The sequence below is a fragment of the Bolinopsis microptera genome, chromosome 5 (genome assembly GCF_026151205.1).
Source record: "Bolinopsis microptera isolate Bmic1 chromosome 5, MBARI_Bmic_1.0, whole genome shotgun sequence".
Classification (NCBI taxonomy): domain Eukaryota; kingdom Metazoa; phylum Ctenophora; class Tentaculata; order Lobata; family Bolinopsidae; genus Bolinopsis; species Bolinopsis microptera.
In genome coordinates, this window is record NC_087076.1 from 4,082,441 (window position 1) to 4,106,268 (window position 23,828).

Sequence of the window (23,828 nt, forward strand, 5' to 3'; positions counted from 1 at the left end):
CATTAAATATAGTAAAGTTAAGTTAATGCACAAAAACATGGCATGGTTGGGTAGATGGTGTTGTGGAAATAGCTTCCTTCACTACTTTGATCATGAACAAAGTGATACTAGGGTAGAAATTATGATAAATTGTTTTATCACAGTATTGCTATATGACAAGACACAGTCTTCCCTGAGCACCTTGTTTATAATCAATTAATGAGGGAGAATTCTTTAATTTATGGAATGCAATGGTATCTCAAACATCATGTCAAGACATATTGTCAAAAATGTACATATGAACTTACTCCTTATTGTACAGGGTGGACCAAAAGTTTTGAATGAAAATCAATTCCAAAACTTGAAAATGATTTTGCAACTTTTGGACCACCATGTGGTGAAAATTGACAGTTTCACAGCTCTGATGGATTGAGCATTAGAGCTGTGATTGTGAGCTGTTAATATAATGCGCAACTTGATTACTGTAACATGTCAAAATAGTTGTGCCTCATTATGAGGCCTTCATATCCCAAACCATGTACAAATCTATTAAACCTTAAACTTATATTTATACATTGTACCTTGACTGTCCTTCCAGTTTGGCTGCCACGTGTGATATGCCAGGTAAGTTGAGTAAGTTTCCAATCACTGGAATTCTTCTGATGAAGTTTACTGCCACTGGGAAAAATCCACTAAATATGACAAAGAATCCATAGCTTTCTATACACATTCCCGTAAAAGGGAATCCAAGAAGAACCACTAGGATTCCTCCAAAAAATGCCACTGTTCCTTTCAATTTCTGACGTTGAAAGAAAAATCTGAAGGTTCGCTCAAGTCCAATAATTAATGCCAATCCACACAGAAACATTATGTTTCCCATTGCCAAGAGTCCTTTATCAAAAAACAGGATCATTCCCAGGAAAAGAAATAGCATTCCGAACCCACTAATAGCTATACCAATCTTTTGGTTGTCGTTGATAGAGATCATGTCTGAACACTTTCAATTTGACTGATGATTGGAGTGTCAGACCTAAAAGAGAAATGTCAGTTATAATAAAGTGTTATATAAATAATTGTGACTATGATGACGAAGTATATAGGATTATACATTCAATCAAATCATGTGGTGGAATTAGCAAAGTGTTTTAACTTCTACTATTGTAATGCTTGTGACACTTGATTTATGTATATAATAATTAATTGAATTTTCAAATTACAAAAAAAATGTTAACCCTCTCCTTCTCAGTATGAGTTATGCTGTTTTTGGGATATATTAGTGGAGTCTACCCCTTGGTGATTCGTCAAGAAGACCATCTGACAATTGGAGGTCAGACAAGGACTATTATATACTACAGAAGATGTTGAAAGATACGGTGTTAACTGAAGATCTCAGAGCACCTACCTGGTCCTATCTACATTCTAACTACCTGCTGGCTGTGAGGACAGTGAATGATAAGGACAGTGAATATTTTGATAATTTACAAAATTGTGAAATATCATAATAACTTTAGATATTTACTGACCTTGACTGACAACCAGACAATATAAACAAGTTATTATATCATTCTATCATTTGTATACATTGAATTTAATTACATTGGTTCTTAAATTAATTATACCTTGTTTTATTAAAGTAAAGTAAAGTAAAATTTAAATAATCGAACACACATTTATAGAACATAATAAACTATCAGAAATTACTGTGTATGGAATTATTTGTAATAAGAATGAAACAAGGCAGGTGGTTCTTCATAAGGTTTAAAGGTTTAAGATGAGGTAAAAAGCAGGTTGATCTCAAAAAGCACCACTAAATTCGTGGGGATTCGCCAAATTATCGTTTTGATGTGGGAAAATTAATTTAAAACTTAGGAAAGCAAACACTTTTTAATATCTTAAACTTTAGTGCTAGCAAAATAGAAGAATCTCATTGAAACTCCCCCCCCTCCCCCCCCCCCCCAGTGGCCGAAGTTTTTCAAAATTGTCCTACATTCAAACGACAATTTTGAGCCCCCCTCAAAAGACGCCCCCCCCCCCCCCCCCCCCCCCCCCCCCCCCTTCGACTTTTCTTCACGTTTGATGCTAGTTGCTACCCTGATCATAATAACCGGAATCATTGCTATCCGGCCAAACAACTTTCAAACCATTTACTTTACCAGCCGGATTAGATTAAGATAGGAGGGCTAATGGCATGAAATGGAGAATTTGAAATTTAAATAACCCAATTTTTTACAAAATTTACTAGTAAAGTAATATAGTAAAAAACGAAACAAGTTATATCAAATATTCAACTAGAATCTAAATATCATTTTGAACACCTCAAAGATAATTTTTTGCCTTTTTATCGTATTTCGAACTTAAGCAATTTTTCAATGTACACTAGCCATGAGAGACAGAAGAAAAACATGTACAACAAAAGGATTGTCGAGGTGGAACATGGAACATTTACACCAATAGTCCTATCAACAACAGGTGGAATGGGAAGAGAAGCAAATACGTTCTTCAAAAAGTTAGCTGATAGAATGTCTAGAAAATCAGGCCAAAGCTACAGTTGCAGTGAAGCGATGACTTTTATCAGGAAAAGAATAAGATTTGACTTATTAATAACGACAATTATTGCTCTTGCTTAGAGGAGAAAGAGGAATAAAAAGTGGTAGTATAGTTAAGATATCAGATTTAGATATTAATTTAGAGCCAACAAATTGAATTGGCTACTTTTACTACTACAACAAAGGAAAGTATAGAATTTTTATATAGAATTTTTATATAGAATTTTTATATAGAATTTTTATATAGAATTTTTATATAGAATTTTTGTATAGAATTTTTATATAGAATTTTTATATAGAATTTTTATATAGAATTTTTATATAGAATTTTTATATCATATTATATAGGGTTATTGTTATATTATGTGTATATTGTTTGAATAATTTTATGGCAAACATTTTTCAGCTCGAACATGCACAAGGGTTTTTTTTATATTTTAAATTTGGTACTATACGTTTTATCTTTCCAAACTGAAAACAATCCATTAAAAATATTTCCGAAATATGTTAAGTTTTCATTTTCTATCCCGATTTTGAAGTCCCACCTTACTCTAGCTTTTAATTGACGATGTCAATTCATCGCAGCTCGGCGCGGCACAGTAGTGCATCTCGCTGTGAGAAGCCTCATTGAGTGCGCGGCGCGGCACAGTAATGCATCGCGCTACAACTCTAGCTCTCAATTAAATATACGAATATACGAATTAGTGGAGCCTCGGCTCCCCCTTTGTAATGCTATATCGCAGGGCCGGGGCGGTTGTAGGTTTATAACCTACCAGGACGCGCGCCGAGTTGGACTCGTCGATGGAACAGATATTTTACGAATATCACCCGTTAAAGGGGGCGGCAGGGCTAGCATCCCCTGGCATATAGTTTAGCTCTATCTGGTCCCCTGCTACACGGCATGTAAACATGAAACAGGGATTGGCTAGTTAGAGGCTGTCCGTGTATGCCTTACACTGTGCTTTCAGCAATACTCATACTCATACTCATATGCAATACCAGTTCGGAAGCGGGAGCTGGGAGTTTACCTTTCATTTTGTATACGTATCTCTTTTCGCGAGCGACGAGAAGTGCACGCTGCGGCCTTTTCTAAGATAAGAGCTAATGTGGTATTACACGATAAATAGTTGCAGATAGTAGCAAGATTTATTAAATTTTTGGCCTAAGCCTTTTTATAACATTGTTTTTTATAATATTGCAGTTCACAATTGGTAATTGAGAAATATTTAAATAGGTCCACCTTGACGGATGTTACTCGTCTAAATTTCTTTGAAGTAGCGCGCGCCGCTTTCTTCCCGGTGGCAAGTGCTACGAAGTAGCGCGCGCCGGGCCAGATCATTAACAATGGTCAAGGTCCACCCGGCCAGTTTATTTAGTTGTTGGTTATAAAGTTAGGTTACAGGTACTTTATAACATACCGCGTTGGACTCGTCGAAACGAGTATCATATCACTCGTTAAATTGTAGCGCGATGCGTTACTGTGCCGCGCCGCGCACTTAATAAGGCTTCTCACATCTGGCTAGATCGGCGAAATGCGCTACTGTGCCGCGCCGAGCTGCCATGAATTGACATCGTCAATTAACCGTTAAAGGTCAGGCAATCAAAGTAACGGGTGTTATTTGAAATGGGATAAATTGACATAGGCTTCGAGCTTGCTTGCTATATAATAATAAGTAATTCGTATTGTAGCGAGATACACTACTAGGCCGCGCATCGATTCTCTCAATGCAACCACGAGCTGCAAAGGATTTACTGGGCCGCGCTCAGCCTGTCATTCCGCCGAATCTCTATGTTTCTGAACATAATAACCTAAGCTAAGGTCCCCAGGTAACAAAGGATTGACATCGTGAATAAATAGTACGTACAATTACAATTGACAATGGCTAAGGATGTACGTTGCAGCACTGAGCACAATGCAATGTACATCCGCTATATTCGCCGCTATATTCGCATATATTCTCTATATATTTGTGATACGCAACGTGTATCAAATAATTTTGATGATTCACAAAGAAAATGAGCGCTAAATATTGCTATATTATTGTTTTACTTTTAGTCATTAGTACTAGTATGAGCGCTAAATATTGCTATATTATTGTTTTAGTCATTAGTACTAGTATTGCTCTAACCAGAGCCCGATGATCTCGCTTGCAGTACGCGTATACACATACATGGCTATGTGAAGTACTTGTAGACTGCCCCCAGCCTCGACCATCGACGCGCGCGCTGCTTCGAAGAAATTTAGACGAGTACGGAGTATCATTCTTTCACCTAACCATTTTGCATGTGCTTTCGCGCCACTGCAGGCGCACTTGTTTCACAACTTAAGGGGTCGTTCACATATTACGTAATTATTTTTACGTACATTTTTACCCCCCCCCCCCCCCCTCCGTAATCAGTTTTACACATAGCTATTGTGTCGAAATTACACTAGCGTAATCATTCCCCCCCCCCCTCAGCTGATTACGTGATATGTGAACGACCCCTAAGCACAAGGGCTCTGGTACGTTAGAGCAACATCATCCGCGTCAACGCAAGATTTAGATGTAGCTAAATTAATCTACAGATTTTTGAAACCGTACCAATGTGATACAGACACACACACACACACCCTTATAGCTGCAGTTGGGGAGATGGCGATGTAATCATTTTAAGTGAATTGTGAATACCGATAGTGACTTTCCTGCAGACTGTTAGTGTTAGCCCAGCTCAAGATTTCATTCCATTCTTCAACTACAATTTATAATATAAGCCATGTTCCTAATTGTTATCCGCGAAACTCGACCTACTGTTATTTATGATCTATTGATACATCCCTGACCCTGATATTATTGACAAAAACAAAGTAAATGAACTCACGCTTGCAATTGCAAAATTAAAATCAAAATGAACAATAGCATGATAATTGAAACTGCTTGGCAAAATCTTTTCGTTTTCGAATCAGTTTAATATGAACGAGAATTTAAACAAAATTAACAAACTCTGAACTCTATCGTAGTTGTATTCAAAATGGAATCGAATCATTAACGTATTTACAATTTAAAGTGATTGAAACATGTTCTGCAACATTTATATTAATGAGGGCTTACTCAACTAAAATTTAGAAAAGCACGATATTGGGGGGGGGGGGGGGGGGGGTGGGCAACCATATTAAAGTATATTAAAGTGTAGGCTTTTTCAGATTTTGGCCCGGGGATATACTTTAATACACTTTAATATGATGTTTATCATTTAATCAACAATTCAATTCTAGGAACATTTTGACTGAACCGCTAAATTATGTAGCAAACATAGCACCACAGTCCACACATAATCCTTTCTGTTTTCAATGGTAATTACTAAGAACTGTTTCAATAAAACCGAAACTAGATACAATACCCGTTAAAATGTCCCAGAGAGTCTTCAAGACCATCCTCTAAAACAAATACAAGAAAATTAAATAACAATGAACAATTGATTTTAAGCACACACAAGAACTCGTTATTTATCATTATATTATGATTATATTCTGAACGTTAATTCTAAAAATTCTCACATTCTGGCTAAACCCGCTGATTTCAACCAATTCCTTTTTGGCAAATATGTGAGATTGTCACTTTAAAAAACTGTAACCCAAAACATCAGTCTCTTATCCTAGACGTATGTTGTATACGTATATATCCTAGTGTGAAACTTTAACCCAATTATTAATTATAGAACCTGCCAAAAATAAATAAATCACAGTACACACAAAAACACACACACACACACACACACACACACACACTAAACTACAAAAAAACTCCGACAATTGAATCGAAATCAAAGATCAGCAGATGTCCTGCTAAGGTAGCCTTGCGAGGAAGTCTCACAAGGCTCACTCCCCTATTGTAATCTGATCGTAATGACTGAATCAGCTGAAACTTTAGAAGACCTTTATTTGATCCCTTGGCTTGTTAAGAAGGTGATCGTCTAGCGTGAGGACCGTCACAAAACCGAAGAAGAGGGCCATAGAGGAGATAATGTGCCATACATCGTGGTTATCGTAGAAATCTGTGGGTAGAACTGTTGAAAACAGAGACATTCAAATAAACAGCACATGGATTGAAAGTAAGATATAAGAGTTTTAAACTTTCTTCACAACTACAATTAAATACATTTATTGAGAATTATGTAATGTAACGCGATGGAAGTATTTTAAGCGGGCATATCCTGTCCAAACCCAGGATGCACGACATAAAGAATTTGTTTTAACTTGTTTGTATGAAAAGCATCAATATGTAGAAAAGTTCTTGAATATAAAGTGGAATGCGGGATTCTGTAACTGGTGACAGTAAACTTGGATCAATCTAAATAGAACAAGTCACAAGTTGTTTTATCATCCCGCGCGCCAAGGGTTTTACTTATAAATTACTTAATACTCACTACTCAGTAACTGATCCAGTTTAAGCAGAAACAGATAAACTGATAACTCACCTAAAACGAGGCACTCCATGTTCTTAACTCTGGACAGAGCGGCAGGTAGTTGCCAGTTAGTGACAGTTGAGAAGTAGAAGTAGAGCGCACATATCCATGTCAACATGGTCAGTGCACCGCAGAATATTGTGATAGGATACGGATACTGGGGGTGACAAAGTTTATAATCTCTATTAAATATCATTTTGTGTGCTGATAGGCATATTTCTATTTAGTTAAAACTGGGCGAAGAGGTAAACTTATGAACAATATTGGGCGGAAACTTTCGAAGCTGAGAATGATAAAATAATATGATGAATGCAGGTAGGAAAATAAGCTACCTCGCTGTGAATGAACTTCATGATAACATAGTATGCGAAGTATGCGAGTAAGTTGATGAGGAATACTGCTAAGAGGAAGGAAGGAAAGTCTCCGGGCTGGAAGACCACGCCCAGGATGGCGGCTGCGAAGTTCAGTGTCACAACCAGGACAAGGAACACAAAACGGTCCATGTACAGGGGCTTCGGGCTTGTGAAGAAATCCGTTCTGAAAGAAAACTTGTCATAAATGGGAGTGTGATTGGTTTTAAACTTGGAAATGTGGTTGCTATCTGAGGAGGGGGGAGGGGGGGGGGGTGTGGGGTGCTTTCTGAGGAGGGGTGCAATTTAGGCTCCGTATTATTTTAAATCATTTTATATTCAATGTTTTCAATTTTTAAATTGCCAAACACGATGCGATGGCCGTCACCCTTATTTTGGTGCTAATCTTAACATTCAGTAAATGGATTGTATCGTTTAACATAGAGACGGATTACAAGGTGTAGGTTTAAATACAAATTATAAATTACAAATATCAATTAAAAAAAGCAATAACGATATCATAGAATAACTTTGTCATCATTATCAAAGTGCAAAAAAGTAACGAACATAATTGATTGATCGGTGATAAAAAAAGTAAAAGTGAATTTGTCACGCTATACTCAAGAAGGAATAATAGTTGTGAGTTTTTAAAGATTATTAATTTCCATAACAAGCTCTTTTAATTTCTGTTCTCATTATTATCCATACGCACTGAAAGTTTTAGGGAAACAGGACCTGTGCACAGGTTTCTCATACAGATTCCTGGCCCCAACATTGTCCCTCATTTACCTCCTCCCACAGCTTCAGCCCAGAGAGGAGTCTTGTTAGCGGGGTACCAACAATACGCACTCCCATTCCGGTGAGTACGACACTCAAACTCATCCTCTGACCCGTCCTTGCAGAACACTCCCATTCCGTTCCAATAGTTGGACGACGCACACAGAGGTAAGTCGTCTCCTTTGTTGTAACAATATTGGCCTTTTTGGTGACAGTCAATGTATATGCCGGAATATATACCCCAGCCGTGACATTTGGTGTCCTAGCAGTCGTAGCAGCAAACAGTTGTCAGCATGACCACGAGGAGGATGGTGGTAGTTGTATTCAGCATGTTAATCTGGTGAATATAAGCAGTATATACTTGTACTATAGTGGGGTGGCAAATAAATTATAAAGGTGTTACATTATTAGTTATCGGCAAATTAAATTCAAATAAAACATAGGGGCAATGAAAGGATAAAAAAGTATGAATACTTCCCATTTATAGACTTATCAAAGTAGAACAGAAAAATAGAATAGAGTCCCTATCTACCGCAGTTATCACTAACTGCGAGGAATAAAAGTGATAATAGAAATCTTGTTAACTGGATTAAAAGCGCGATTTCAAAAATCAAAATCCGAAATCCAATTTAACTCAAAATTAGCATATTCCATATTTCGAGTAAATCAAACGAACTGAAGATCACTGTCCTACTCCTGTGGTAGAATTTTCCGTTGGTATTCTGACCTTCTCTCAGCGGCTCAATCAACGATTTGGTGTCAAATTAACTACCAACAGAAGATCCTCCTTTATTAGGGGTGGGAAAACGATAGTCGATATAACGACACGGTGATCTACAAACGAACTGAAGATCTCTGTCCTGCGGTAAAATCCGTTGGTATTCTGACCTTCTCTCTGCGGCTCAATCCACGATTTGGTGTCAAATTAACTACCAACAGAAGATCCTCCTTTATTAGGGGGGGGGGGGGGGGGGGGGGCTCATGTTTTTTTGTCCGTGCGATGGTCCTTTCTCAAACTTTCAATCATCAGTTAGGTACAAAGAATAGTCTACACTTTTTTAATAACGTAAAAAGGGATGAAAATCACTTTATTTATGAAAAATATCGTTCGGTAGATCAATATTCGCTTAATTACTATAGGCTATGCAAGAACTCGATATTCAGATGAAGAGCTAGTGAGCATCTGCTATATGTGCTACAGTATGTGATAGATATGGAAATTGGACCTATTCAGACTTATTAGGTCGAGTCTTTTAAATGTTTACGATGTCAAACAAATTTAAATGTAATACGAGAACTGAGAAGGTATCGTACATACGAGGACTGAGGAGGAGGACCGTGGAGGAGGAGGAGGAGGACTGTGGAGGAGGAGGAGGAGGAGGAGGAGGAGGAGGAAGAGGACTGAGGAGGAGGAGGAAGAGGAGGAGGAGGACTGAGGAAGAGGACTGAGGAGGAGGAGGAAGAGGAGGAGGAGGAGGCTAGGAGGAGGAGGAGGCTAGGAGGAGGAGGAGGAGGAGGAGGAGGAGGAGGAGGAGGAGGAGGAGGAGGAGGAGGAGGAGGAGGAGGAGGAGGAGGAGGAGGAGGAGGAGGAGGAGGACTGAGGAGGAGGAGGACTGAGGAGGAGTAGGACTGAGGAGGAGGAGGAAGAGGAGGACTGAGGAAGAGGACTGAGGAGGAGGAGGAGGAGGAGGAGGAGGAGGAGGAGGAGGAGGAGGAGGAGGAGGAGGAGGAGGAGGAGGAGGAGGAGGAGGAGGCTAGGAGGAGGAAGAGGAGGAAGAGGAGGAAGAGGAGGAGGAGGAGGAGGAGGAGGAAGAGGAGGAGGAGGAGGAGGAGGAGAGGAGGAGGCTAGGAGGAGGAGGAGGAGGAGGGGGAGGAAACATCTTTCTGGATTCTCAGTCAGACAAGACAAATTAAATTTCTTCTCCGTAAAACTGCAAAACGATAATATTTGTTTCAGATGACTTCCGGTCAATAGATTTAGGGGGTAACAAATTTAGAGAAATTTAAAATAGAAAGAAAAAAAATTGGTATTCAGAGTTTTCAAAATAAACGTGTACATTTGATTCTAGGTGACGTGGGGGTGATGCAACGTCAATTAATGTCAATTAATGTCAATTAATGTCAATAATGTCAATGTCAGTTTTGCAAAATTTTGGAATACTGACATTAATTGACACGATATTTTTCGACCAGAGATTATGTAGTTCTACCATATTTTTAGCACTTTAGAACGTTTTATATCATCAATTTATTCACTACTATCACATATGGAAATGTGAAATGTGAAAAAAATTCAGATCATTAAATAATAAAACTAAAATAATACGGTTTTCCGAAATTAAATTTTCTTAAATGGACGTGGTCATCCAAGGGCGTGGTTCTCAACATCATCAGAACTTAAAACCCACATTAAACGAAATGCCTTCATGACATTTATATTTGAATAACGAATCTTAAACAGCTAACATTACTCCTTCATACTAAAAAAGCCGATTCTAGATATTTTACCTGTATAAGAAACCAATAAAATATGGGCGTGGCCGGTGGGGACCGAAGATGGAAGAGTTGGAAGCTGAAATTTTTTTTGGTGGTCTTTGAACCTAAGAATCAACAGATAAGAACATACTCATAATTATTCAAGGACATTTTGTTTTTTTGAACCGGTCTAACTTACATAAACGTGAATATCTTGAATATTTATCGAATAATGATAATCTCAAATTTCAAGACAAATTAATGTCAATTAATGTCAATTAATGTCAATTAATGTCAATTAATGTCAATGTCAGTTTGGGGTTTTTATGGAATACTGACATTAATTGACGTTGCATCACCCCCGGTGACGTACATCATTTTAAAGCAGAAATAAATTCGGATCACTTCCACAGTTCCACGGCTGATTCAAACATTCTTACAACTCTTATATAGAAGCATGATCGATATCATCGCAGTCTTTACTTCTTAGTTGGTACACATTTGTCGTCTGATGAATATAAATTTCTCACAGCTGATTATTTACGTGAAAAACATCACGACTGAGGAGTCTACAGGATCAGGACTCAGCTGCTCTTTATAATCAATGTGAATGCTAACTGTTTTCAACTTCAGCTGTTTATTCATATGCTATCTTCATCAAACGGCATAACATCAATATCAGTGTAGGAATTGTCACCCCGAATATCCTCATCAACCAGTGACGGTTCTTCTTCAACAATTGGAGACAAATCCTCATCAATCTCTGGGTCTCTCTGTAGTTCTCTCCTGTAGAGAGAAACCAGGACGAACACGACCAGAGCTGTAATAACCCCGGCTACAGGAACCCAGATAAGAGCCATGCTGGTCTCTTTCCGTGGAACTCCTGGGATACATTGAGCTTTACCTTGATACGAGACACATACAGACTCCTGACAAGAAGTACCGTTACCAGGGGAACCAGGCACACAGAGAAGGTTACCGGTACTATTAGTGTCACAGTAGTTGGTGGTCTGGTTACACTCAATGTAGAGGTCCTCTGGGCTACTGTCTTCAGTAGCCCGGCTGTAACAGCGCTGATCGTAACAGTTGTGACAGAGGATTGGAACTAGAACTGTGACACTGAGAATGAGAACCTTCATTGTATCCATGGCAACTGAAGTACATGAAGTTATTATATCCAGGGATCTGCAATTTAACAGGAAAATGAGAATAATAATAATAATTACAAGTCACCACCAAAACGGGGCGACATCAGAATAAAAGTTTAGGATTTTTGCACATTAAAGAAAAAACTCAGAGTTATAATAAGGATTTAAATTAGGAGACGAAGAAGAGCAGATACGATAACAAAACTCGGATCCTCTAGAAAGCCAAACAAACAAGCCGGTGCTGTGATTACTACTGCTGCTGAAAGTGATTGAATCTGAGAGACCACGAACACAAAAGCTCCCCAGATGGAATGTGATACTAATCACACTTGATGTGCTGCAGGAATGTAACCTAAGGGAATTAGGTGACGTATTCGATACACGATATGTATGAGAGTACTGAACACTTCAATGAGGCATTCGATTGATTTAAGGATTAAATAGAATATCTGAATTCTGACCTCAGCAGACCTTTACCTAAAACCTGGAAGAACGAAGAATAAATAAAGATAGGAAGCGATTTCGGCAAAAAAACCCTTAGAGACATTTTTCCTTTCGCGTTTCGCTGTCAGCGGAACTTTAACTGTTGAGAAGTTTTCATAATTCATTCGTTTTCTTTGAGAGAGCTGTTAAATATTATTGTTTGTTAAATATACTTGTTGTATCGGGTATCCACCAAGATAATCCCATGACCTGCGTTGAAAGTGATACATGACAAGTCAGTCAGGATGTATTGTTACAAGAAATGAACACAAACAGAAACTGCACGAACTGATTTTAAATTGATCATCGTAACTTTTGACAGGGAAATTTAGTTGTTTCGTGAAAATTAGTACATTGCTGAATGCTGATGACACTCGAGAACTTTTCTTCACATTGAAAATAAAAGATTCGCTTCAAAACATGATGAGATTTGATCATCACGAAAGATGACTATTAATTAATGATTAACAAATAATTATAGGACAACATTACACTCCAAAACTTCGATCATAACATGAGAAAATATGGACAGAACAGAACAAGAACAAAAACTACACTCAAAGACTGAGGAATCAGGAGGACTCTGTACCCCAGGAACCAACTATTTAGCTATCATCGCTCAATAATCGGTTTGGTATCGACAGTTCGACGCTACATACTTTGATTTTCCGACTTTAAAGCTGACTTAAGAAACCAGGGAATACATTTTACCTTCCTAACATTAAATCGTTGATTTTATTTATATACCACTTTATTTTTATTTTTTTCAAAACATTCCAGTACATTGACATTGTGCAGAAAGTTGGAGATTAAAAATTTTGGAAGCATGTAGGGATTTAGATCTGATATAAAAAACTGCAGTAATACAATTGTGCTAGAGTATTTTAAGTAAAAATACTCTAGCACAATTGTAACTGCAGTTTTACAGAACTCTAAATGCTTAATGAACACACTTGCATGTACCACCCGTATTCACACTCAGACCTGAGTTTAGTCATTTTCTGATACGAGATTGAGGACGGGTTCTATAAACAAACAAACAATTAATGATTAGTGTTTTTACATTTTCGAAACCAGAACTTTGTCACTCAGGACAGAATGATATCAAAAACATATTATAATGCTTTTGGACACGAAGGGAAACGCACAACGTAAGGCTTGAAATCTTCGTAAAACTACATCATTAGAGCTGTGATATCAAGTTCAAGGTGACCCCAAGACACGGTGATGTAGCTATCATACCCTCATTGTCAAAGTCAAGTTCCTTACGCAACCAGTCAATGTACGACAGGTTTTTTTTCAGTTCAAGGACCGAAGCTGTGGAACAAGGTGCCTCACACAGTTAAGGCTGATACATCCTTTGACATGTTTAAGTGAAGTTTGTCGAACTTTATTGCTTTGATACCGGACAACCCTCCGGTCGCCGGCTACAGCTGCAGTTGGTCAAACTCACTGGTTGACTACACGCCATCCAGGTGGTCATATATCTGATGACCCTTCCGGCTCCACGGATGAACTTAACGAAGTAACGAAGAAGTATAAGAGCAGGCTGTAAAAATATGTAACTTTAAGATAAGCACTCTATCAAGTAAAATTAATATAATATAATCATCATAGTTTATAAACTCAAACGTAAAAATTGTAACATGGGCAAAATTTAATCAGTCAAAATTCGTAGCATAATATATCAAAAACTCTACACTCATGACATTAGTGTTCTATTCAGCAGACTGCGTGCTATTATCAAAACGTGGATGGTACACACGTGCCCTTAAATCTATAGTACGTCATTAACAATTTGAGAGTGATGAAATATAAACATTGAACTTGGTAAATCACAACAAGAAATAAAAAAGAACTTTAGAAAAACGGCACAGTATTAAGAATATTTCTATACTTTAGAATAATAAGAATATCATTGCAAACGATCAATAATTATTATGATAACAGTACTTAACACAATCAACTTTTCAAAGTTCAGATTCGACCAGTTACCACTTCAAGGACCTTAGTAGTTTGGATTAGTTGAGTAGTCATTCTTTGGAGGGGCATTGGCATCATAAGGAGGGGGTTGTTCGGCAAACTGACCAGGCTGCTGCTGCTGCGCTGGGTAACCGCCTGGTTGCGCTGGGTAACCGCCTTGTTGCGCTGGGTAACCACTTGGTTGCGCTGGGTAACCACCTTGTTGCGCCGGGTAACCGCCTGGTTGCGCTGGGTAACCGCCTTGTTGCGCTGGGTAACCACTTGGTTGCGCTGGGTAACCGCCTTGTTGCGCTGGGTAACCACTTGGTTGCACTGGGTAACCACCTGGTTGCGCTGGGTAACCGCCTTGTTGCGCTGGGTTACCACTTGGTTGCGCTGGGTAACCACTTGGTTGCACTGGGTAACCACCTTGTTGCGCTGGGTAACCGCCTGGTTGCACTGAGTAAGCAGTTGCGCCATATTTAGCCGGGGGACCCACAACGTTGATGTTCTGGACGACAGCGGGTCTAACAACCGGAGCTGGAGTGTTCTGCTGGATCACCACTGTTTGTTGTTGCACTGCCCGACGTCGTCTTCTACAGCATCTGCAGCAGCACAGGATAATGATAGCTAAAACTACAACACCCCCAACTCCGTAACCTACGAACCACGAGTTGGTGTTATAACTGCTGCAGTAGGCATGCCCATTGTAGTTGTTGGAAGAGCAGTAGTAGTCACCGTAGCAGTAAGTACCGTTCCCAGAATAGCCTATCTGACATAGGGGGTATCCACTGTACATAGTATCACAGTGTTGATATGACTGGTCACAACTGATCCAAGTGTCGTAGTACGTCCCAATACCCCAACATTCCTGATCGTAGCAATCCCAACTGCTCACAGACACGAAAAGGGATAGGGTGACTGTTAATACTAACAGTTTCATTGCTTCTGAGTTAGGATATGTTAGATTGGAGCATGCTTTCAGTTTTTACAAAGATACCAGATAAATATAATACATATGCTAAGAGCAACTCAGTTTACATAAGCATAATCAAAATGCAATACAGAAACTTCCCGAGCTTAAAGGTGAAACCCAAACGTAAGTTTTGAAAGAGTGGGAAGCGTAAACATAAGTAGAAGGTCTGAGGTCATGAAACGCCCTATCAGATAAGAAAGCAACTTGATACTGTGACACGCCTCTTCCACCCCACTACACGCCTCCACCACTACATGCCAATGTAAGCAAATTCCAAAGCAAGATATTCAGACTCTGAAAAGCACCTCTCTTAAATTGAGAGATGTTTACAAGATTACTTTTTATGTTACAATTACCTTATTTTTCATAAGGTTGAAAGATGAATATTGTTAGAGTGACAAAACAGTAAACACGGATAGAAAGGGAAACAAAATGATAAGAACAAATTAATGACAAGTGGAAAGACGATAGTCGATATTACGACACGGTGATCTATATTGACGACACGGTGATCTACAAACGAACTGAAGATGGTATTCTGACATTCTCACAGCGGCTCAATCCACGATTTGGTGTCAAGTTAACTACCAACAGAGATCCTCCTTTATTATTATATATTTCAGTGGAAGGCGTGATTCGTAACAGAACGAGCTGTCTAGTATACTACATCATCAATAGACTGGGTTTTATAATTCCTTGTGAAAATTGCATAAAATTTGCTGAGCTGTAATGTGCTTATTATTGCTTTATTTCGAATTTAGGTGCCCAAAAAAGAGGATCCTTATCTCACTTCTTTGTGTTTAATCTTCATAGCCATGTAATAACAGTGGTAGAAGACACTGTTCATCAGGAATATCATGAGTAAGAAAGCGGGGAAGTTGCGAGTCCGCCAGAAGCACCCAAACACAGCCGCACTCCAGTTCAGGACAACTACCAGAAGGGAGAACCGGGCCCGGTGGGGGTACCGGGGGGTGAGGCTCTGGTAGCCGTCAAACTTCCAGTATCTAGTTCAGGGGTCGTTAATTATACACCCCGCCTTTATATTGGCACTCTTAGTTCAACAGTTTAGGACCAGGATGATTACAACATTCTGATACCTTCATATTAAAAAGTGTTACCAAAATCTAGCTAAACTTCGAATCTTGAATAATCCCAAGAAACCCCTAAACCCCCCCCCCCCCCCCCCCGGCCCCCATTAATAATTTGTGTACAACACAGTGAGCCACACTAAAGATATATTTTATACTAAACACTATATTCTGCTAAAATACATTTTATTATTTTTAGTGCGCCTAAATTCTCAGAAATGTCTGAATACTACAAAGCAAAGTAAATACCTGAAAAAGTGGGATATTCTGGCGAATATGCCACAGTCTAACGAGATGACGCCCATGTAGTACATGTGGGAGGTAAAGTAGAGTGTAGCCACAATGTAAAGCACTGCGAAACATATCCAGAAGTAGATAGTTTGTACATACACCCCCACCACCTAAGGGGAGGTTTGTTAGAAAATCTGTTGACAATTTGTTAGAAAAAATGGAAAAAACTGTCAACTAATATTAACGTAACGTTGAAAAGTAAGATAAAGCTCAAACCTCAATAAGGACAGTGAATGATAGGAAGATGTAAGCAGTATAAGCGTGCGGGTTCACATCAGGATGCCTGAGCTGGTATATCTTCAGCATTAGTAACCCTGCCATAAGGTACATAAAGGTACTGTCAAACTGGAAGTTGTAACCAGTAGGGCACACGTGATATGAAGCTGATAAGAGACCCTCCATACACAGGGAGAAACCCACTGAGTAGTAGATACCGTTATGTTGTGGTAAACCGTACCTGAGAGAGGGGGGTTTCAGAGGGGCGAGAGAGAGAGGTGCTATAAATTTTACAACTCGTTAAACAAGTAATAAGACTGTCAGGTAATTAGCTAATTGTCTAATTAACTAACTTTCTCCCCAGGATAGGGCGCTCCTTGACTGCAGCTTGGTATTTGGTGTCTCTGTGTTTCACTATCAACAAGAACAGGAAACCGAGAAGAACATACCCACAGTTGCTGCAAATATTAATGTAACGTTAATAATTATAGTTCTCTGGTTTATTTCTTTCTCATGGCGCAGGAAAATCTTGTGATTTTACCGCCTTATTTATAGAAGCTGTTATTTAGGTTTACATCTCGTAGGAAACAAGTTAGGTTAACAGTGTTTACCGTCCAGCCTGAGTGTTTACTGTTATTAGCCTGCTACAGCCTCAGTGTTTAATTGTTTAACATTATCAGGGTGCTCATTAAAAACGGGGATTAAGTTTTTAACGTTAGTAGAACTGTGACTAACAATCCCAGTTATATTGGCTTCCATTCTTTATCTAGGATCAGTTAGGGCAGAAGCAGTGGGGCTGAACAACTGTGTAACCACCCACCCCAGTAGTCAACATTAGCCGACATTAGTCTGCTCTCACCTGAAAATGTTGTTGAACTGTTGGACCACGCCCAGGGGTCGGGAGCACAGATAGTTGTAGTAACATATGTCCTGGTTACCCGTGAAATGTACGATCAGTTGTATACCTGCGGACATGTCGTTATCTTCTAATTGTGAGGAAAATAATGATAAATAAGGAGGAGGAGATGATAGAGGAGCAACCGCATTGGAATTGTCACAATATCAGTGACTAACTCCTACCCGGCATAGAATTGCAGCTACAGGAATTGGTCACACCGTCAATACACGTGACGGTATACCGTTTATTTATTTGTTTATTTGAATTTTATTCCGCATGGAAATTCCAATTTGAGAATATAATAATGTGGGCGAGTGCTGACTATTAATGTGTATTTCTCAAAATAGATCGATGTTATGAGGTGGGTTACCTCTTCATCTTTTTGGTGATTATTTATTGTTGTTTTTATTGTTACTTTTATTATAAGTTTCAAATGCTTATTCTTTATTAACTCAGTTAATTTAACTGCTTTGTTGTTACAGAGCCGAGAATATAGAGGATCCGAGAAAATAACGAAGTCTTCTTTTTTATATCAAAATACACTAGGGTATGGCTAATGGCACCTGTAAGCAAGAATCCAGATATTTACTTTATAAAAACTAACCAGCCACCAGTTGAATAACAGGCAGGGCGTAGAATATAGCAATAGGAATAAGGTTCCACTGATACAGTCTGTACTTGTAATCGTTACTATGTACGCTGAGATCTGCTACGTTTAGCTCCACCTTAGTGCGGCGTATCTCCATCACATCATTCAGGTCCTCACAGTAGTCCACACTCCCCATGCTATCATTAGTCTTGTGGCGACGGTAGCCCCCGTTATTAGCGCTGGTTGTGGAACCGTAGTCCGTCGGGGCTATTTTACTGGCGTCCTCCGTGGGTGGGATCTCCTAGACACACACAGATTAGGGGTGTGGAATAAGGAATTTTTTGGGGATTTTAATGTCTAGAATGGGAAATTGTAAGTCTAGAATGGGATATTATAAGTTTAAAATGGGAAATTATAAGTCTAGAATGGGAAATTATGTGTCTAAAATGGGGAATTATGAGTCTAGAATTATAGGTATCATTGTAAGTCTGTAGAGCAATAGACCATCTCGATCTAAGTTTCAATAACAAAGTCCATGACTCTACTAAAGAGCGGGAAAATGGCATATCTGGCTGTAGCAATGAAGTGACAATGTTAGGGACAATGTTTATAAATATTATCTTTATAAAAGTAAATGATTAGTTTGAATAAGTTAGTCACTGTAAGTAAGCAAGATAGCGAGGTAGAGTCAACTCGGAGAAGAACAGCATGCATGTAGTTATTGTAGCTAATTTATCGTAAACATTTTAAAAGATTAAAATAAAGTATTGCGGCGAGACAGCAAATCCAAAATGTTTAGGCCTCGCTTTGAACCCTTAGCTAAGTTAGTGTGCAGCAAACCATTCCGCGACATCACACCATCGTCCAATACCACAGCACGTGCTAGAAACATGACAAGAAGCACGTGCAATCATGATTCTTGTGCACGTGCACAGTGCACGTGTGCACGCGCCGCTGCATATTATACGGACCTGGTCGGCGCGGGACAGTAGCCCGTTAGCTTCGTTGTAGTCGGACGCGTCGCTGGGAGCTAGAGATGGACTTACAACCCCCTCCACATGATTACTTACCCCGGCCTCTGCTTCACCGTCTGACATGTTCTGATATTCAAACTCTCCGATATTGAATCCTCTGATAAACCTGCCAGATATAACCCAGAATTAGTTTAAATCCTCAGCAGATAATAATAATATAGAGTATTTAATAGATACAGTATTGAGTGATGGATAGTAGTTCAAGTAGTGAGTATTATTTAAAAAGTTATATTATAGGTTTTGGAAATATAAAAAGTGCTTACTTTTCTGTCTCAAGGATTGTTCCCACATAAGCGAGGAGATAGATGATAAGAAGAAGTCCAATAGTTATAAGGGTCGGGAAGATGTATTCTCGATAAGTCATCGTCGACTCCACAGAAATTATTACATTCTTTCTCCTGTAATGGGCAACAAGTTAAGTGTAAATTTAAGATCACTGGAGTGTTTCGTCCCAAACTGGGGAGCAACAATAACGCGTGATTTATTGAAATTTCTCACAGAAAAGTAGCACATACTGGTTGAAAAGAGGAGCAGGTTTAGGACCGGGTTCAGGTTTACTGTTGTTGCTATACTGTCTGATCTGGTCTAGCAGCTCGTGTCCGAGGTGTTCACAGGTGTAATCCGTGGGGTGAACAACCACTACCACCACAAAGTCTTTCTGAGGGTCGAGTAGGGGGTCAGATAAAGATAGCAGTGTAACCGGGTCGGCCACAAGTGACACAATTACTCTGTTGCTAGCGAAGTACAAGTTAAATGGAAAGTATTCCGTTAAATCTGGCCAATCTTATAACAGAATTTCATAGACAAAGTTGTAACTCAAAAGTTGTTACCCACCGTGACACTGAAGCCAGGAGTAACAGTAATGGCAGCAACCCTAGTCATACTCTGGAACATGCCATCGTACTCTATATCGTACATCAGGTCATGTATAGGGCACACGTCCGCCTGCACGGAGATAGTCGCGCACGTGTCACTGTCGCTTGTTACTCGCACCAATACTGGTCCATTTAACTGACTGGGGAGAGTTTTATACCGTTAATAAGCTGAATTAGCTGTTAATTAACCGTTGATAAAAAACGTTTCGGGACAGACTCTACTGAACCGATCACGGTAGAGTGCCTCTTAAATAATTATCGATTGATAAAAGCTCTGACACATCTCATCTTTCTTATCCTACTTTTAACATCTAATTTCCCAGACTAGCAGTAACCATGGTGATGTTGTTCTGTTGGCAATACTCCTGCCACTTGCTACCAGCTACAGCTTCTCAGGAAGTTGTAATGACAGTCACGACTGTCTTCACAAGTGGCACTCTGACATTTTTAACAGAGATGTGGTTGAGAGCGCAGAACTGAAGAAGATAAGCGAGAACAAACTGGCTGCGTGGGACGCCTGGCCATTCGACAACAAAAACCTCTACTCTTTCAACCGGAGGAGACAACCACTGTGCTCCACAGGAGTGATGAAGAGAGTCGGGTTCCACTTCACTAAGGAGAACCTGCATAGTGGCACAGCTGCTTTCGCCGGCTTTTGTATAAAGTTTTTTACCACTCTGATGACACAGAAATTCAGCAAGAAGATTGAGGGAAAATTTGGTTGCGCTTACAGTTTGGATAAGAAAATCATTTTCTGCACTTATTGCACAAAATAGACATGAAACAAAACTGGTAATATAAAATGTTGATTTATTAGGCTAGTGTTAAAGTGTTTTTCATTAAAAATAAATTTGAATTTGCTTGTATGAACTTTGAATTTATTGATGTTGACATAATTTAGTTAATTGTATATTTAAGTGTTGCATTATACAAAGGTTGATAATTGGATGAAACAATTTGTGATAAAAACTCACTTCGGTTTGAATTTGTATATGAAGTAAATAGGAGTAGAAGGGTGACATTAGCGGTTATTTTCTGGTGTGGTCTAGATTAGCTGTGTTTGGTCGGTTGAATAACAATCTTAGATATGCTCTAGAGTCTAAGACCCCTAGTTGGGTGTGTCCAATGTATTTAGGAGTCTAAGACCCTTGTTGCTTAGTTGGGTGTGTCTAATTATCTACCTGTAACCTACGTCACAACCGAAGTTTTGTCACTATCATAACACGGGAAGATCACACTATCACACACTGTTCAGTACACACGGTTGCTATGGTTACCACACGCTGTTCAGTACACGTGACACGGTCCTCAACACAGCTAGGTTTCACAAATCAGCAGGGATAAGTAAAAATTCTCCTGCCGACTAAAAGCAATCTGTTCTGTCAGTATCAGGAAGGTTAACTCCCTGAAGTTGAGTTGCCTGTACGTCTAGTTCACCATTAGTGTTCTATAAATACACAACTTAGTGTTGAATTCCCATGAGGGGCCGGAAGAGTCATCAGTATGCGCAGCTTATTTATTGCGAACTGTTTACACGGTGGACAGCTTATACCTGCTTATACATTCCTTGAAGTTTGTTGTATGTTCCTCGACAATTACTTTTGTCAAACCTTTTATAGTTCTTGGAAACCTTTTTTAATAGCATGAAATTTTAAAATATACTACACGTCTACGTCTCGTTGATAGTAATTCCTGATGGCCATATCATAAGGACATTTCGTACAATTTTCAAGAAAGTGATAGAAATAAAAATATGAGTGAGTTATTGACGATAACATTATTCGACGTAATAATAATTAATAATAATTTGGTCGATCGCAATCGGGGAGCCGATTTTCCTATCTAATTGCGTTTCGGCCACGGCCCTTTCGGTACAGCTTTCACTGCAACATCCGTATGTATACACGTCATTTTGAAGCTCCAAAGAGAGCATCTACCATTCACACCATGGTTTAGTGGCCGAACAATTCCGACCAATTCCGTCCCCACTAGGAATCGAACCCCGGTCGTCTGCGTGGGAAGCGAGGCCGGCAACCGCCGTAAATTATCGCCAATAACAGACTTATCTTTAACCTGAACATAGTAGAGTGCCTCTTAAAAAATTCTCGATTGATAAAAGCTCTGATACATCTCATCTCTCTTATCCTACTTTTAAAATCTAATTTCCCAGACTAGCAGTAACCATGGTGATGTTGTTCCTGTTGGCAATACTCCTGCCACTTGCTACCAGCTACAGCTTCTCAGGAAGTTGTACTGACAGTCACGACTGTCTTCACAAGTGGCACTCTGACGTTTTTGACGGAGATGTGACTGAAAATGAGGCACTGAAGGAATTCAGCAGGGACAAACTGTCCAAGTGGAATACTTGGCCATTCGACGTCAAAAAGATGTACGCATTCAACAGGAAGAATCAGGCAATTTGTGACACAGGAGTGATGAAGAAAGTGGGATTCCACTACACCGGTGAGAACTTGCATAGTGGCACAGCCGCCTTTGCTAGCTTTTGTATCAATTATTTCACCACTCTGATGCGACAGAAATTCAACAAGAAGATTGAGGGCAAATTTGGTTGCGCTTACAGTTTGGATAAGAAGATCATTTTCTGCACTTACTGTACAAAATAGACTTGAAACAGAACTGATTTAGTAGGCTAGTGTTTTTCATTAGACATTCGACATAATTTTAATTCGCTTGTATGAACTTTAAATGAATTTATTGACGTTGACATAATTTAGTTTGTTGTATATTAAAGTGTTGCATTATACAAAGTGATTGATAAATTGAATGATACAATTTGTGATTAAAACTCACTTCGGTTTGAATTTGTATTTGAAGTACATAGGAGTAGAAGGGGTGACATTGGCGGTTATTTTCTGGTTTTCTATCAGCTCGAAATTATCCACGTAGTCAGCACGAAGTTGGAATTCTCGTTTAACATTCTCGCTGGAGGACACATCCACAGCTAAGAACAGCTTCAGATCACTTGTGGGTAGAACGTTCCATTGGGGACAAAGCGTGCGAGCAACCCTGTGGAAAATGGGGATTTAATAAAAAATTACGTGACATCTAGCTGAAATTATTTGAGACACTGAAAATAAAGGTATCTCCTATTTGTTATAATATTTAAATTTCCCTATACATATTATGTATTTGAAAACATTAATCCTAATTCCTAAATCGGCGTTCAATTGAAATGAGGAGTGAACTAAATTACCAGAGTAAACTACCTGTTGTATATTTGGTATCCCTCGTCGTTTAGAGGAATTGTAAATGAGATCACTCCCAAGATCTGTCTAGCGGTTACTATCAGTGGATTATGCACAGACGCATTGACTGCTTTAGCGGATATCCTCACCGGATTCCTGGTTACAATGTCCGCATCTAGCAGGAAGAAGAAGGTTTTCTGGAAGGTGGCAGTGACATTAGCAGTGATAGTTTGGGAGAGGTTAGCGGCTATGACATTTGGGTTTTCTGCTCTGGCGTTATGAAGGAGGACCAAACTCACAAGGATGAGTGAAGTGATCGTCATAACATATCATTGTCGTACATTTGATCCTTCCTAAATAGTTGAGGTCTTAAATAGTGTACACGTGGCTGATAATGTTGAAAGATATGGATCGGACAAAATCTATTGATACGGAAACGATTCTATTTAAAGGTTTAGTAGAAGATGTGAATGTTTCCTTATAAAATAAAGA

General features: G+C 39.1%; 1 protein-coding gene across 2 annotated transcripts; it reads right to left on the minus strand.

Moving 5' to 3' along the window:
- Positions 1–5,380: 5,380 nt before the first annotated feature.
- LOC134814995 (SID1 transmembrane family member 1-like) lies at positions 5,381–23,709 on the minus strand. 2 transcript variants are annotated; one of them, XM_063823402.1, is made up of 14 exons: positions 23,358–23,709; positions 22,942–23,157; positions 20,090–20,270; positions 19,771–19,913; positions 19,519–19,653; positions 19,292–19,361; positions 18,237–18,522; positions 17,594–17,699; positions 17,088–17,192; positions 16,735–16,975; positions 16,477–16,628; positions 7,301–7,505; positions 6,981–7,125; positions 5,381–6,557 (listed from the first exon to the last, which is right to left on the minus strand). In XM_063823402.1, exons 1-14 carry the CDS (start codon positions 23,657–23,659, stop codon positions 6,430–6,432), a joined length of 2,415 nt encoding a protein of 804 aa, XP_063679472.1. In that variant the 5' UTR covers positions 23,660–23,709; the 3' UTR covers positions 5,381–6,429. The 2 variants fall into 2 exon arrangements, with proteins under 2 accessions (XP_063679472.1, XP_063679471.1); XM_063823401.1 differs by having other exon boundaries at positions 19,193–19,361.
- Positions 23,710–23,828: the final 119 nt, after the last annotated feature.

What these genes read in the sequence shown, in the direction of transcription:
- LOC134814995 (XM_063823401.1), bottom strand. Translation starts at nt 23,659, where the DNA reads ATGACGATCACTTCACTCATCCTTGTGAGTTTGGTCCTCCTTCATAAC. An exon ending in GGATACCAAATATACAACAG is followed by an intron (nt 23,158 to 23,357) that starts GTAGTTTACTCT and finishes CATTTTCCACAG; the next exon opens with GGTTGCTCGCACGCTTTGTC. An exon ending in TGAAGTTCATTCACAGCGAG is followed by an intron (nt 7,126 to 7,300) that starts GTAGCTTATTTT and finishes TGTCACCCCCAG; the next exon opens with TATCCGTATCCTATCACAAT.